The 14,734-nt window shown below is 36.5% G+C and overlaps 1 protein-coding gene across 1 annotated transcript in view; it reads left to right on the forward strand.

Annotated features, from left to right (window-relative positions):
• Positions 1 to 14,734, forward strand: part of LOC111147958 (dynein axonemal heavy chain 6) — a 247,580-nt gene that overhangs the window by 21,979 nt on the left and 210,867 nt on the right. The window contains exons 4-6 of the mRNA XM_022504259.1: positions 6,220 to 6,487; positions 14,210 to 14,344; positions 14,431 to 14,551. Of these exons, the coding sequence (XP_022359967.1) occupies positions 6,220 to 6,487; positions 14,210 to 14,344; positions 14,431 to 14,551 (524 nt within the window). The remainder of the gene's footprint in view (positions 1 to 6,219; positions 6,488 to 14,209; positions 14,345 to 14,430; positions 14,552 to 14,734) is intronic.

A 14,734-nucleotide genomic window follows, 5' to 3' on the forward strand; every position in this document is an offset into this window, starting at 1 on the left:
CCTGTCCTTTCAGGAAGATTACCTGGTTAGTGGCCTAGAACAGAAAACACAGATGCCAGCTTGGTACTTTCTCCAATGGCAGCACTGTGGTTTCTGTGCAAAGTCGTAATTACAAAAAACTTTATTGTGAGTTATATATGTGCTATGTAATAACAGATCATTTTGAAGCCACGTTATCAGGAACCTTGCCAGGTTGCCTAACACAACAACAGTTTTCTTGGGCTAGTCCATGAAGAAATTTAAATTTGATGAGTCACAGGGTGCCTGGGTGGCTCAGTAGGTGAGGTGTCTGCCTTCAGCTTGGGTTGTGATCCTGGGGTCCTGGGATTGAGCCCTGAGTCGTGTTCCCTACTCAATGGGGAGCCTGCTTCTCCCTCTCCCTCTGCAACTTCCTGCTCTTTCTCTCTCTCTCTCTGTGTCAATAAATAAATAAATAAATCTGATGAGTCAAATTTCAGTCAGCACGTGGAAACATTAAAAGCCCCTCATATTTTCACTTTGGCTCATCAAAAATGCTCAGCTTCATATTGTCTCCTTACCCTTCTTTCAAACACACACATATACATGCCCTGGCACTATTCTGGAGCTATGACAATTTTAGGTAATAATTTGATTTCATGCGAAAACTTGAAGAACCTAGAATAGTGGTTTTCAGCCTTGGTTACTAATGAGAATCACCCTGGGCTTGCTCCAGGACATTATTTAATTGATTTGTGGTGGAGCTTGAGCAACAGTATTTCTTTAAAACTCACCAGATTATTCCAATATTCAACTCAGTATTGCACACCATGGACTTGGGTTCTCAAGCAAGCCCTACAGGACTTGTTAAAACAGAGTGTTAAACCGCTGGAGTTTCTGAGTCCATAGGTGGGGAAGGTAGCCTGGGAAATTGCAATTCCCACGAGATGCTGATTCTGCTGTTCTAGGCACCCCACACTGAGAACCACTGGCCCTAGAGCACTCTCTTATTACAGAAATTTGGAAGTTTCTTCTTAGATATGCTTTTATTTAATTTTTTAGGGAAAAAGGATTTCCTTATCAGATATTTCATCATTTCTGGTTGATCAAATCAGAAGCCAAGTAAACCATTTCTCTTCTCTAGTTTAGATAGAGCTAAACCCCTACTGATTCATGATATTGAACATCAGCAAATAAATTGAGGTTTATAATTGTAGAACATAGGAAATTGGCTAATTTCTTTTCAGGAAGTTGCTTGCTTACCTTCACCCAATAAATATGCTGAAATTATAACAATTAAAACTATGTAATTATGAAAATAATAAGAGAATTTAGATTTGCTTAGGCCCATATGAACTTATCCAATACATCTCACTACCTTAAAGCAGGTAATTACTTTTTTGCTTATAGAAATCAGAAACTTGAAAGAGATAGGAAGAGAAAACAAAGACATATGTATGCATTCAAACATGGCCTAAGGGGTATATGATGAATTAGCCTGATGAAAAAGGGCAATTTGTGAGACAAAGAAGGAACTAATATAAAACAAGAGGAGAATGCCAAAACACCTGGCAGAATAATTTGGATTTGATGATATAAGGAGGCTCGTTAAAGTTCTTGAGCAGGAGACAAACCATGTTTCTGCACCATTAGTCTTGGTAGTCTGGTTTAAAAATGAACCGGAACATTTTCAGTCACAGATAGAGCTCCTGTTTTAAATAACAACTCCCATCGAGATCTTATTGTTTTGGAAAATCAAGGAATTCTAGGAGAAGAAATTAACATTTTTTAGAACCCTAGTAGGTACAGTTTGAGTTAAAACTGAAATGAGAACTAAGGACATTTTATGACCTACCACAGGGTCGTGTAATTCCCTTATTCCATATGATTCTCTCAAATAAGACATAGCTGCTTTTGAAGTTAATAGAAGCCTTGGAGTCCAAGTTTCATTTTAGATGGACAGATAAAGGTTCTAAAGCAAAATAAGTTGACCTGATTCTACACTGAACTGCAAGAATACACCCCAGATTTTTTTTTCCTAGTAAAACATAGTAAAATACAGTCTTATTCAAGGCAGTCATCTCATCCTGATTCATTAACTAAGGATCTGCTTAGCTGATTGGATCATAAAGCCATCGGTTTATCAGCAAAGTAGAAGTTCTATAGCACAGCACTTGAACAAATGAAGTTCTCTTTTTATTTTTTTATTTTTATTTTTAAAAAATATTTATTGATTTGAGAGAGAGTGAGAGAGAGAGATCACAAGTAGACAGAGAGGCAGGCAGAGTGAGAGAGGGAAGGGGGTTCCCTGCTGAGCAGAGAGCCTTATGCAGGGCTCCATCCAGGACCCTGAGATCATGACCTGAGCTGAAGGCAGAGGCTCTAACCCACTGAGCCACCCAGGTGCCCCTGAAGTTCTCTTTTTAAATCTTTAAGTAAATTTTTATATTATTTCCTAAAAGAAAGGCTTTGATGAAAGAAAAATCCAAAGCAACTATCCAAGAAGCAGCTGAAGTTGAAGGCTGAATCCTGGATGCCAAGCAGTGCTGAGTAGGCAGTTGTCAGCATAGGTGAAGTGTGGTGGATAAGCTTCCGGAATGGATGTGTGGTCGGAGGCCAAGTGTGTGGGGTGAAGAGCAGAGACCCAAGCAGCGTATTTGCAGAGTAACCCCCTCAGTAACAAACTGGAAAGTCTAAGAAGAGGATTACAGAGAACTGTGCATAGGCCCTCTTAATTTTTGCAAAGCTTTCCTTGACCCTGCTTGCCAGCAGAACTGCGCTTGAAGGAAGTGCCTGCCCATCTGTGAGAGAAGAATTTGATTAGAGTTATGAGAAACAAAATCAGTTTTTGGAAACTTTGGGAAGGAATGGATGGGAGGGATATGGCCCATCAATACACACCATTGTAAAGGAAGTTTAAGACAAAGAAGAATACATATGATTTTAAGTTAAATGGGCAGCAGGATCAAGAAAAAGCATTCTATAGAGGGACGCTTTCTACAAGTTAAAGAGAAGTTCTGCACATTTTTCGATGCAGGTGAAAAAGTAGCCAAAAGCCAGGAGGGTTAGAAAAAAGTGGGTGAGACCTCTCTCTTTGGAGGAAACCATGAGATATACTCCGGGGCTGGGATGGGAGCACACAAATGTGATGATTTTCTTTTTTAAATTTTTTAAATTTTTTATTTTTTAAATTACTTTTCAGTGTACTAGAATTCATTGTTTATGCACCACACCCAGTGCTCCATGCAATCTGTGCCCTCCACAATACCCACCACCAGGCTGGCCCAACTTCCCACCCCCTGCCTCTTCAAAACCCTCAGGTTGTTTTTCAGGGTCCATAGTCTCTCATGGTTCACCTCTCCTTCCAATTTCCCTCATCTCCCTTCTCCTCTCCATCTCCCCATGTCCTCCGTGTTATTTCTTAAGTTCCACAAATAAGCGAAACCCTATGATAATTGACTCTTTCTGCTTGACTTATCTCACTCAGCATAATCTCTTCCAGTCCCATCCATGTTGCCACAAAAGTTGGTTATTCATCCTTTCTGATGGAGGTGTAATACTCCATAGTGTATATGGACCACATCTTCCTTATCCATTCATCCATTGAAGGGCATCTTATTACTTTCCACAGTTTGGCTACTGTGGCCATTGCTCCTATGAACACTGGGGTACAGATGGCCCTTCTTTTCACTACATCTTTATCTTTGGGGTAAACACCCAGTAGTGCAATAGCAGGGTCATAGGGAAGCTCTATTTTTAATTTCTTAAGGAATCTCCACACTGTTTTCCAAAGTGGCTGCACCAACTTGTATTCCCACCAACAGTGTAAGAGGGTTCCTCTTTCTCCACATCCTCTCCAACACACGTTTTCTGTCTTCTTAATTTTGGACATCAAATGTGATAATTCTCAATTCAAGTGAAGAGAGAGCTCACCTTGTGACCACCTTGTTTTTGTTGGTTGTTTTCAAATAAAGTTTGGTGGTTCACAAATGTTACTGTGTATCAGAATCATCTGGGGTGCTTGTTTAACTAGAATCTCGAGTCTCATACTTAAAAAGATTCTGATTCTGTGTTGGACCCAGAAATCTAGATTCTTAATAAGCACCCCAGATGATTTTGATGCTGATGATCCAGTATTTGAAAAAGACTAGCATGTGTTCTTTTGTTCTATGCAGAGTAGAAATATGTAGTAGAGGAAGAGGTATAGGTGCTCAAGAGTAAGGATCTTAGATAGTAAACTGTAAATAAAAAAGATTTCAAAGTGGCACCGAGCACCAATAAGTTAGAATTCAACATCATGGACAACACCTGCCACCTTCTGGAAGGGTCTTTATTAGCAGATAGACCAATGCAAAGCAAATTTTCTAGACATGATTTGTCTTTAGGTTGGTTTGATAACTGATATTAATGAAACATCTGAAGTCGACTATAGTTTCGAAGACAAGTTGAAATTTCACATTTTGTAGAGAATCACCCTAAGAATGTCCTAATTCTATCTTTAGCTATAGGCAAAGAAAAAAGGAAAAAAATGATTTTCATTTACCTCACCTACAACGTGTAATACCTGGCATTTTCCCAGACAGTTCCGATGTGATATGTTAATTAGAACACAAAGAGTCAGTGGAATTAGATTCATAAAAGCTGAGCAAGTTGATGTTTTTCTATAACAGCACTTAAATAACACCCCACGCCCTCCTTCTGTGCTCACATGAATAGGCCTTGGCTTGGGGTTTTGGTTTTTGCTTTTTTTCCATTCTGGTCCTGTATGCCCTAATTATAAAAATATTTTTTCTTATTCAGTATTATTAAACAAAAATAGATGTTAAAAACTAAAAGCAATTTATTCCAATGGTTTTTAATTTTTTGATTGACAGACCCAAAATATATGAGAATCTTGTCCCAATTTCTGAAAAAGTTATCATGCATATGTACATAAATTTGTATACACACAACAATTTCAGGGATTTCCCAGGTAACCCAAAGGCTATACTAAAGGGCCATGAACTCCAGGTTCAAAATGCAGAGCTAAGGACTGGGAGAGAACATAGACAAGGGAAACAGTTGATTTTCGCTGGAGTGTTCCTATCTAATCTTTGTTAGTACATATAATTTTTTAAAAGATTTTATTTATTTATTTGACAGAGAGAGAGGGGCAGTGAGAGAGGAAACACATGTAGGGGGAATGGGAGTGGGATATGTAGGCTTCCCGCTGAACAGGGAGCCCTCTGCAGGGCTCCATCCCGACCAAAACTCTGGGATCATGACCTGAGCCGAAGGCAGATGCTGAGTCACCCAGGTGCCCCAGTGCATATAATTTTTGCATAGTTTTAACATAAAAACAATTCGGGGTTTTGTTTTGCAGTCTATTAACTTAGTATTCTAAAGTATCAGAGAATCTTTATGAATTTTATTTTCCTAAATTTAAAAATATATTTTGGTAACTTACTATATCACAATATGATTCACATTTGTATTACTAATATTTAAGTTGCACCCAGTATTTTAATGTTACAGCTAAAATTACAAAAAAAAACTTTGTGCCTGTAGGCAATCCTTGTTTTAAGAAATTTTAGAGAATCAGCCCTTTCTATTCTTATTACTTCATTTCCTTCTCCTGTCTTTACTCCTGTCTTTATTTCTCTTGCTTTTCTTCCTTATTTGATCTGTTTCTGTTATGCAGGAGGTTGAGGAATGCCCTTAATGACAGTTGAAAGAGGAATATCTTGAAATAAACAATGTCTTGACAATAATTATTCTGTGATAAATTGGGCACTTTTTTTCTAAATCTGGGTCTTGATTCTAATCTTATCTAATTCATCTTTTCTTGCTTTGTTCTTTCTCATAGTTCTCTCAATACTGGGTAATGTAAAACTCCTATACCATTATTAGTGAATAGTTTCTAAAGAGCTAATAATAATAACTTATTTTCAGATAGCCTTCATATAGGGGTATTACATTTTGAAAATCTGTAATTGACTTGTTTCTGTAAAAATTATGTAACGGAGATTGTAAAGGATCTTGCCAAAGTTATGAAATCTTTAAGGTCTAAAATAAGTCCAACTATTTTTTTTTAAAGCATCTTCCCCCTTCTTTTCCTGAGTATTCAATCTAAAAATAATTTGTTTGAATTTTTAAAAAGTTTTAAATAATATTTGTTTTTTTCAGAAATGTTTTATCTCTTTAGAACACAAAAGTAATGCAATTGCTTAATTTTGTATTGAATACATTTATTCACTTGTCTCTATTTTTATTTGTTCATAGAGTTGTAAGTTATGAGAACATCAATAAACATGACTACTATACCATTAGCAAAAAAGCAGTAACGCATATTTATAATGAGGACATTGAATATATAGACATTGATCGATGGGAACAGGAGTATCTATATCACAGAGAACTCACTAAGATTCCCATATTTGCGCTTTTCCGGAAATGGAAGGCTTTTAACGTGTGGAAGAAGAATGTCCGTTCCAAGAAAATCAGTGGGTGTCGAAAATCTCTACAAAAAAATCTGTTCATCGTTAATAATGTACGTATTTATTAATCATACCTTTTTAAAAAGATTTTATTTATTTGACAGAGAGCTAGCACAGATAAGAGCAGTAGGCAGAGGAAGAGGAAGAAGGAGGCTCTCCGCTGAGCAGGGAGACTGATGCGGGGCTTGATCCCAGGACTCTGGGATCATGACCTGAGCCGAAGGCAGCCACTTAACCAACTGAGCCACCCAGGTGCCCCTATTAATCATACTTTAAAAGAATTATGGAAAAACGAAGTGTGAATCTATTTCAGGTATTGGTATAGATTGTCCTTTCATCTTTTTAAGAGAATTCACAATTTTCTTTCTGTCTTGTCATTCTGTCTTTAATTCTGTCTTGTCATGGCAATCTAGCCTAGTTTTCACATTTTAACTAGTATTGCAGAATGCCAAAGCGTAAGAGAGTTGCACAAGTCCCCTTCAGTTAGAAACAGCCCCAGAGGTTTGGATTTGTGGCCCCCTTTGCTGTTGATTAGGAAAAGAATGGGATGGCAACCCTTATTACCTCCTTTCATTTTTGAGTGACTCTGGACTCTATGGTCCAAAATAATCTGGGTGTTGTTTTCATGGGCCAGTACCTCCCAATGTATCATATGCTTTCCTCTACCATGGACTCAGACAGAAGGGACAGTTTTAATATTTACTTGCAGGATGGTGTAATCATGGAAAAAGAACTGTTAAACAGTATGTGACTGTATTTTAAATCTCTACCCACTCACTGACTTTCAACTTGCATTACAAGTTTTCTCCTTTGCCCCTGGGAGTGAACTGGAATCACCATTACTGTCATGATCCTTAGCTGTCTATTTCTATGACACTGAGTCACCACCCTCTGGAATCAGAAGCCTCAAGTTGGCTTCTTACTGCTTATTTCTTCCACTTTCATATGTTACTCTGAAAGATCATTATCAAGATGTCAGTCACACAATAAAAGAACATTAAAGGAATAAGACTAACGTAGATATTAGTGCAAAACAAATGTATGAGAGATACTATCTCAATCATCCATCTCATCAAGGATTCTGGGTTGTAGAAAATATTCTAGTCCTTTTTGGTATCAAGTTCAACTTCTAGGCCTCTAATTTCCTTAAGGATCCATCAGTCATTTGAATCCATTTTACTACCTTTCACTACCTTTTATCTTTCACCATGTCTTGGCCACTATACATGCTGTAAGTTTGTTACTAGGTATATAAAATAGTATTTTGTATTTGTCTTGTATTTGTCTCTGAGATTACCTCTATTGATCCTTAAGGCTTGTTCTCTTAGATGCTGAGGTTGTCCCTCTCTCTGTCCACCATTTATACCAACAGTGCTTTGACCTTGATAATTTCTTCTCTTAAATGTAGCCCTAGCAGACTAGAATTTCTCATCCATTTAAACTTAGATTGACCTAAATAACAGACCCATTGTGTTGGTTTAAATATCTATTAGATGCTATAATCACCTACACACTTACTATTACTCTTATATTTACTATTAATTAGGAGGGCCGATTGGCCTAGACTAGGTGTAAGGGAAAAAATGTGGATCCTTGAAATATTTCTTTTCATGATTTTTTTTTTAGTAACAAAACTTAATGACATCTGTGCCTATGTTTCCTTTTAACAACTTTATTGAAATATAATTATTGTATAATTATTGTATTGTATGATTCTCCCATTTAAAGTATACCATTCAGTGGTTTGATTATAGTCATAGAGTTGATTAACCATTACCACAATTTTAGAACATTTCCGTCACTCCAAAAAGAAAGCCCGTTATTCAGTAGTGATCACTCTACATTTCTCCCCAACTCTTCCCAATCCCCTCCCCAGCTCTAGGCAGCCACTAATCTACTTTTTGTCTTTATTGGCTTATTCTGTACATCTCATATAAATGGAACAGTACAATATGTGGTTCTTTGTGGCTGGCTTTTTTCACTTAGGATAATGTGTTCAATGTTCATCTATGTTATGGCATAGCACTTTTTTTATGGCAAATAATATGCCATTGTAGGGACATACATATTTTATGTATCCACCCATCTATTATTGATGGATATTTGGATTGCTTCCACTTTTTGGCTAATACTGCTATGAACATTTGTGTACAAGTTTTTGTCTGGATGTATATTTTCATTTCTCTTAGGTATATGCCTAAGAGTACAATTACTGAGTCACCAGTAACTGGATGTTTAACCTTTTGAGCACCTGCAAAGCAATTTTTCAAAGCTACTGCACAATTTTAAATTCCCACCAGCAGCAAATGAGGGCTTTGGTTTGTCTCTGTTTTCACCATTACATCTTTCTCATTATAGTCATTCCTGCTGCTTGTGAAGTGGTATCTCACTGTGGCTTTGACTTCTCTTTCCCTAATGGCTAATGATTGTGAACATCTTTTCCTGTGCCTACTGACCATTTATATATCTTATCTGGAAACTGTATATTCAGATACTTTACCCATTTCTTAATTGGGATATTTTTATTTTACTGTTAAATTGTAAGAGTTATTTATATAGTCTGGATCTAAGTCCCTTATCAGTTATATGACTTGCAAACATTTTATCCCATTTCGTGGGATGTCTTTTCACTTTCTTGACGGTATCATTTGAAGCACAAGAGTTCTTAATTTTGATGATCTGCATTTTAAGTTTTGAAATTGGGAGTGTACGTCTTCTGGGCTCCTTGAATTTCCACATGAATTTTAAGATAATCTTGTCAATTTCTGCAAAGAAGCATGTTGGGATCTTGATAAGGATTGCTTTAAATCTACAGATTGATTTAGAGAGTATTGCCATCTTAACAATATTAACTTCTTGTCTATGAACATAAAATGCCTTTCCATTTATTCAGGTCTTCAATTCTTTGAACAATGTTTTATAATTTTCAGAGTATGTTTTACACTTCATTTGTTAAATTTATTCCTAAATATTTTATGTTTTTGTTACTATTATAAGTGGAATTGTTTTCTTAATTTTGTTTTGGATTTTTCATCTCATATATACATAAATATATAGTACATATATAGAATATGTAAATAGTATATTTATAAATATGTGCATGTTATATATAGTAATACAATTGATTTTTGTATATGGAGCCTGTTTTCTGAAACCTTGCAGAATTTATTACTGATTCTGTTAGTATGAGGGTGTGTGTGTGTGTGTGTATGTGTATTCCTTGGATACTCTATGAACAAGAATAAGTCATCTGCAAATAGATATGATTTTACAACTCCTTTCCAATCTGGATGACTTTAATTTTTTTGCCCACGTTCCCTGGCTAAAACCCTCTGATTAGAAGTGGCAAAAGCAGAAATCCTTGTCTTATTCCTGCTCTTAGAAGGAAAGCCTTCAGTCTTTCACTGTTAAGCATGATGCTATAAGGGAGTTTCTTTCTATTCCTCATTTGTTGAATGTTTCTATCATGAAGCCATGATGATTCTATCAAATGCTCTTCCTGCATCTGTTGAGATTATCATGCAGTTTTTGCCCTTTATTATAATAATATGATTTGTTATAATAATAGATCTTTGGATATTAAACCAACTTTGTGTCCCTTGGATAAATCATATCTGGTCATGGTACATAATCCCTTTATTGTTTGATTTGGTTTCCTAGTATTATGTTGATGATAATTGCATGAATATTCATAGAGAAGACTGGTCTGTAGTTATTTTTTCTTTTCTTTTTTTTGTAGTTATTTTTTCTTGTGACGTGTTTGTCTGGTTTTATAGAATAAGTTGGAAAATATTCCTTCTGTTTTTTGAAAGAGTTTATGAAGATTCGGTATTAATTTTCCTTCAGTGTTTTATAGAATTCACGTGTCTTCTAGTCTCTTACATTTCCAAGTTTCACTTTTCTTTAGACTTAAGTGTGTGTTTAATATTAATGTTTCAATATTATTTACTGTTGCACATGGTTTTAACCTGCTGGTTTCTAATAATGTATAATTTTGGTGCATGTGATACTTTCAGGCAATTTTTTTTTTAATCTTCACATTCTAAAACACTGTCATTCATTTATTTTAATTTGAATGCTACTTTGTAATTAAAATCTTTCCATTTTTTTTTTAAGATTTTATTTATTTATTTGACAGACAGAGATCACAAGCAGGCAGAGAGGCAGGCAGAGAGAGAGGAAGGGAAACAGGCTCCCTGCTGAGCAGAGAACCCGATGCAGGGCTTGATCCCAGGACCCTGGGATCATGACCTGAGCTGAAGGCAGAGGCCTTAACCCACTGAACCACCCAGGCGCCCCAAAATCTTTCCATTTTTAAATTTTTAGTCAGCCATTGCTTTGCAAACAGACCACTCTTAATTTCATAGATCTATATAACTAACTGTTCCTCTGTTTATGAAAGGATGTACTTTTTACTGTAGCCTTTTCTATTCTAGGTCAGAAATGTATATGAGAACTTGAGCCCAGATCCTCTGGCTGGGCCATGACCTATATAGTTCCAGTGGGCTCTCTTGAGAGTCAAATTGCTCAGATCACCCAAATGTTCTGTTGATCAGGGTTAGGGCAAATAAAAGTTGTGGCGGTGTGGTAAAGGCAAGATTAGTAAATCCAAAGGATTCCTGCATTCCAACCAAAGACACCGTGCCTCCGCATGGCACTGATTTTTCTTAGATTTTTACATAAACACGGCTCTTCTACACTTATCTTCCAAAGGCTTTAGTCTCTAAGTTTCCCTGTGGGCTTTCTGACCCAGTAACCAATCCCCAGATTAATAATGATTTTCTACCTCTGAAAATATTAACACTCATTTCAGTGCAACTGGCAGAAACTCCGTTTCAGTGAGCTTCAGCAGCAACAACAACAAACAAAAGCTCATATAATGAGGAAGTTCAAGGAGTGAGCATCCCTTTATGCTTGGTTGAATTCAGAAGTTCAAATAATATCTTTTCATCTTTATTTTTTCCTCTTTCTCTTCATCTTTCAGTTCTGTATTTCTCTGTTTCTTTCTCACTTGGGCTCTTACATGAGCACCATCTGCCGCTCTAGTCATAGCTGGCTCTTTGAGAAGAGTACCTCTTGCTGGAGGTGCTGGAGAGAACGTGATTGGCTCTGCTTGGTCACATGTTCAATCCTGAACTAATCCTGGCACAGCCAGGCATACTGATAAGTCAGGCCTGGGTTTGTGCCTATTCCTCATTCCTCTGAGGGGAAAGGAAAACAAAGTCACATGGTAACGTGTTTCCCAAAAGAAAGAGGGATTCTATCCCCAAAAAGAATTGGAGGCAGGTCTGTAGGTCTGTCCAGGACAGACAAAAATGATAGCTTCTCAGTCTACATTCTGAAACCCAGCATCAAAGTGACAAGTTCTTCTTCTTACACTCTTGCTAACAACTTAACATAATGTGTAATCCTTATTACCTGCGACAGGTGCTGTTGATTTAGGAGCCTGAGAATGAGCCTGAGATTCTATCTGAAATTTACTGATAGAAACAACAATGGGGTGGGGGGAACAAAACACCCACAGTCTCTCTTGTATTCACAATTGCTCTCACAACTGTCCTGGATGCAGACAGCCAGATGATATTTAAGTGGAACCAAAGTAATTTCTTAGATTACATATTTTTTCTTCCAGAAAATTTCCATTGTCAAACTCCTCTCACATTTTGACAGACCATCAATATCAATTTTGCTCTCCACCTAGATCCTTGCACTTTGTCTCTGTACTGAATAGAACTTTTATTTTGGTTCAAGGACTTTCTCCAGAGTATCCTGGACTTCCTTGCCTTCCCTGTCCAGTTTTGATTGCATTCTCCTCCCTACTCCTATACTCATGTTAATTTATGTAGTATCTTTTTTCAGTTCTTAGACTTAGTCCCTAAACTTTTGCTTCTTTTTTTATCATGCAAATTCTTCTATGAACTAAACCTTAAGGGGCTATCTGACCTCCTAGATGTTTTTTCATGAAACTCTTCATGTAGGACCTACTAATTATAACTTCCTTTTATTTGCACTTCGAATAAATAAAGCACTGTTTCATGTTGGTCTGAGTAACTATTATTTGTCCTGTTTGGGAAGGACATAAAAAAGAGTCTAATAACGTGGTGTATATAACATATAAATCAGAATCACATAAAAATAGTTAACTTTTTCAATGTGACTGCTACTCATTTGATTAGATTACAAGTGAGGGTGAATGATCAGGGAACATTGTTAGAACATGTGTCTTTTGGGGCACCTGGGTGCCTCAGTCATTAAGTGTCTGCCTTTGGCTCAGGTCATGATCCCAGAGTCCTGGGATCAAGCCCCACATCGGGCTCCCCGCTCAGCAGGAAGTCTGCTTCTCCCTCTCCCACTACCCCTGTGTGTGTCCCTCTCTCACTGTGTTTCTCTCTGTCAAATAAAAAATAAAAAAGACTTTGAAAAAAAAATGTGTCTTAGAAGCCAACAGCCTAGAGCTCTGACCCATGATGGTAGCATAGAGAAAGATTAAGTTAATATTATGTAACATAATTTTATAAATACTTCCACTCATTATTCCAGCACACAGATAAATAGGTTGTTTTTTTTTTTTTTAAATTTTAAGATTTATTTATTTATTTGAGAGAGAGAAAGAGGGAGTGGGGGGGAGGGGTAGAAGGGGAAAATTTCAAGCAGACACCCCAGTGAGTGTGGAGCCTTACTCAGAGCCCAATCCTAGGACCCAGAGATTATGACCTGAGTGGAAATCAAGAGCTGGGTGCTTAACCTACTAAACCACTCAGGTGCCCCATAAATAGGTTCTTAATGGTGACTGAATTTTCTTTTTCAGCAACTTGTCACTCCTGAAAATTTAAAGTTAAAAAATTTAACTTTAAAAAAATTTAAATTCAAAGTGGTCTTTGTCCTATGTCATAGCCTCTTAGGTCAGTAGATGGGCCCCTCCATTACCAGGATGACTGGACTTTGTAAAGTCCTTAAGATAACACAAGGAATCTTACAGTAGCCATTCATCAAACATAGTGAAATTTAAGAGATTCCTCAGCCCTCCTTTACTTGCCCTCAATTTCATAGCTAAAAGACACATGTTCAAAAGGAAAGGTAAGAATTCAAACAAATTAAATCTGATAATTCAAAGAATGCTTTTATGGATAAAGAAGATGTGTAAGTGTATATATATATGTATGTATGTGTATGTATGTATACATATATGTAAGTGTGTATATGCATATATGTATACATACATATACAATGGAATATTACTCAGCCATCAGAAAGAATGAATACTTACTGATTAGAGAAAGACAATTATATGGTTCACTCACATGTGGATTGTAAGAAATAGCACAGAGGATCATAGGGGAAGGAAGGGAAAATTAAGACGTAATCAGAGAGGGAGACAAACCATGGGAGACTCTTAACTATAGGAAATGAACTAAGTGTTTCTGGAGGAAAGAGGGGTTGGGGTAACTGTGTGATGGGCATTAAAAAGGGCATATGATGTGATGAGCCCTGGGTATTGTATACAACTGAGGAATTATTGAACTCTACATCTGAAACCAATGATATACTATTTGTTGGCTACTTGAATTTAAATTAAAGAAAAAAACAAAGAATGCGTTTAGAAAAATTCCAGAAGAGTTCCTGTTTAATGTATGTACTTTGGAGTTGTAGCTACAGTTAACACATAGAGCTATTTATTTTCCTTAATAACCATTCTTGCTTTCCAAGTATTTTTATTCTTTCAAAAGACAGGGCTTTTTTTAACTAAACAATGACAAATTTTTATTTTCATGCAGTATTTGCGACCAGCTCTTCTTAAGATAAATGAATTATGCTATCATTTAAGTTTTATGGGACTTTGTCATATTGAAAAATGTCATACCTACACCCTGCAAGAATTTAAAGTTGCACAAATCATACGGTTAGAAGAGGTAAGGAATTTTGTCTATAGCTTCAAGATTTTTTCCTATTGTTGCTGCTTTGCTATTACTAATTATACATATTCATCAATGTCTAGGTGATAGAGCACCTAGAAGAATTTCGAAATGAGGCAAAAAATGTGGTCAGGAAGGCTTGTCAAAATGCTCTTCATGCTGCGGGATTTATTCCTGATGACTGTCTGCATAAACCTGTTGATGGTATGAAGGGGAAACCACTTTGATAGATCAGAAGTCATGGCTTTCTGAAAAATTACCTTTTTCTACTTTTCTTAAGTTTAAATAGTGATCCTATCTTTTTTAGTTCTTCCAAATGTCTACTTGATACATTATAAATTCAGTATATATTGTAGAAGGGGAAAACATGGTGAATGCGGAATTTTC

The sequence above is a fragment of the Enhydra lutris genome, unplaced genomic scaffold (assembly GCF_002288905.1).
Source record: "Enhydra lutris kenyoni isolate GAN:26980312 unplaced genomic scaffold, ASM228890v2 scaffoldscaffold18, whole genome shotgun sequence".
NCBI classification, from domain to species: domain Eukaryota; kingdom Metazoa; phylum Chordata; class Mammalia; order Carnivora; family Mustelidae; genus Enhydra; species Enhydra lutris.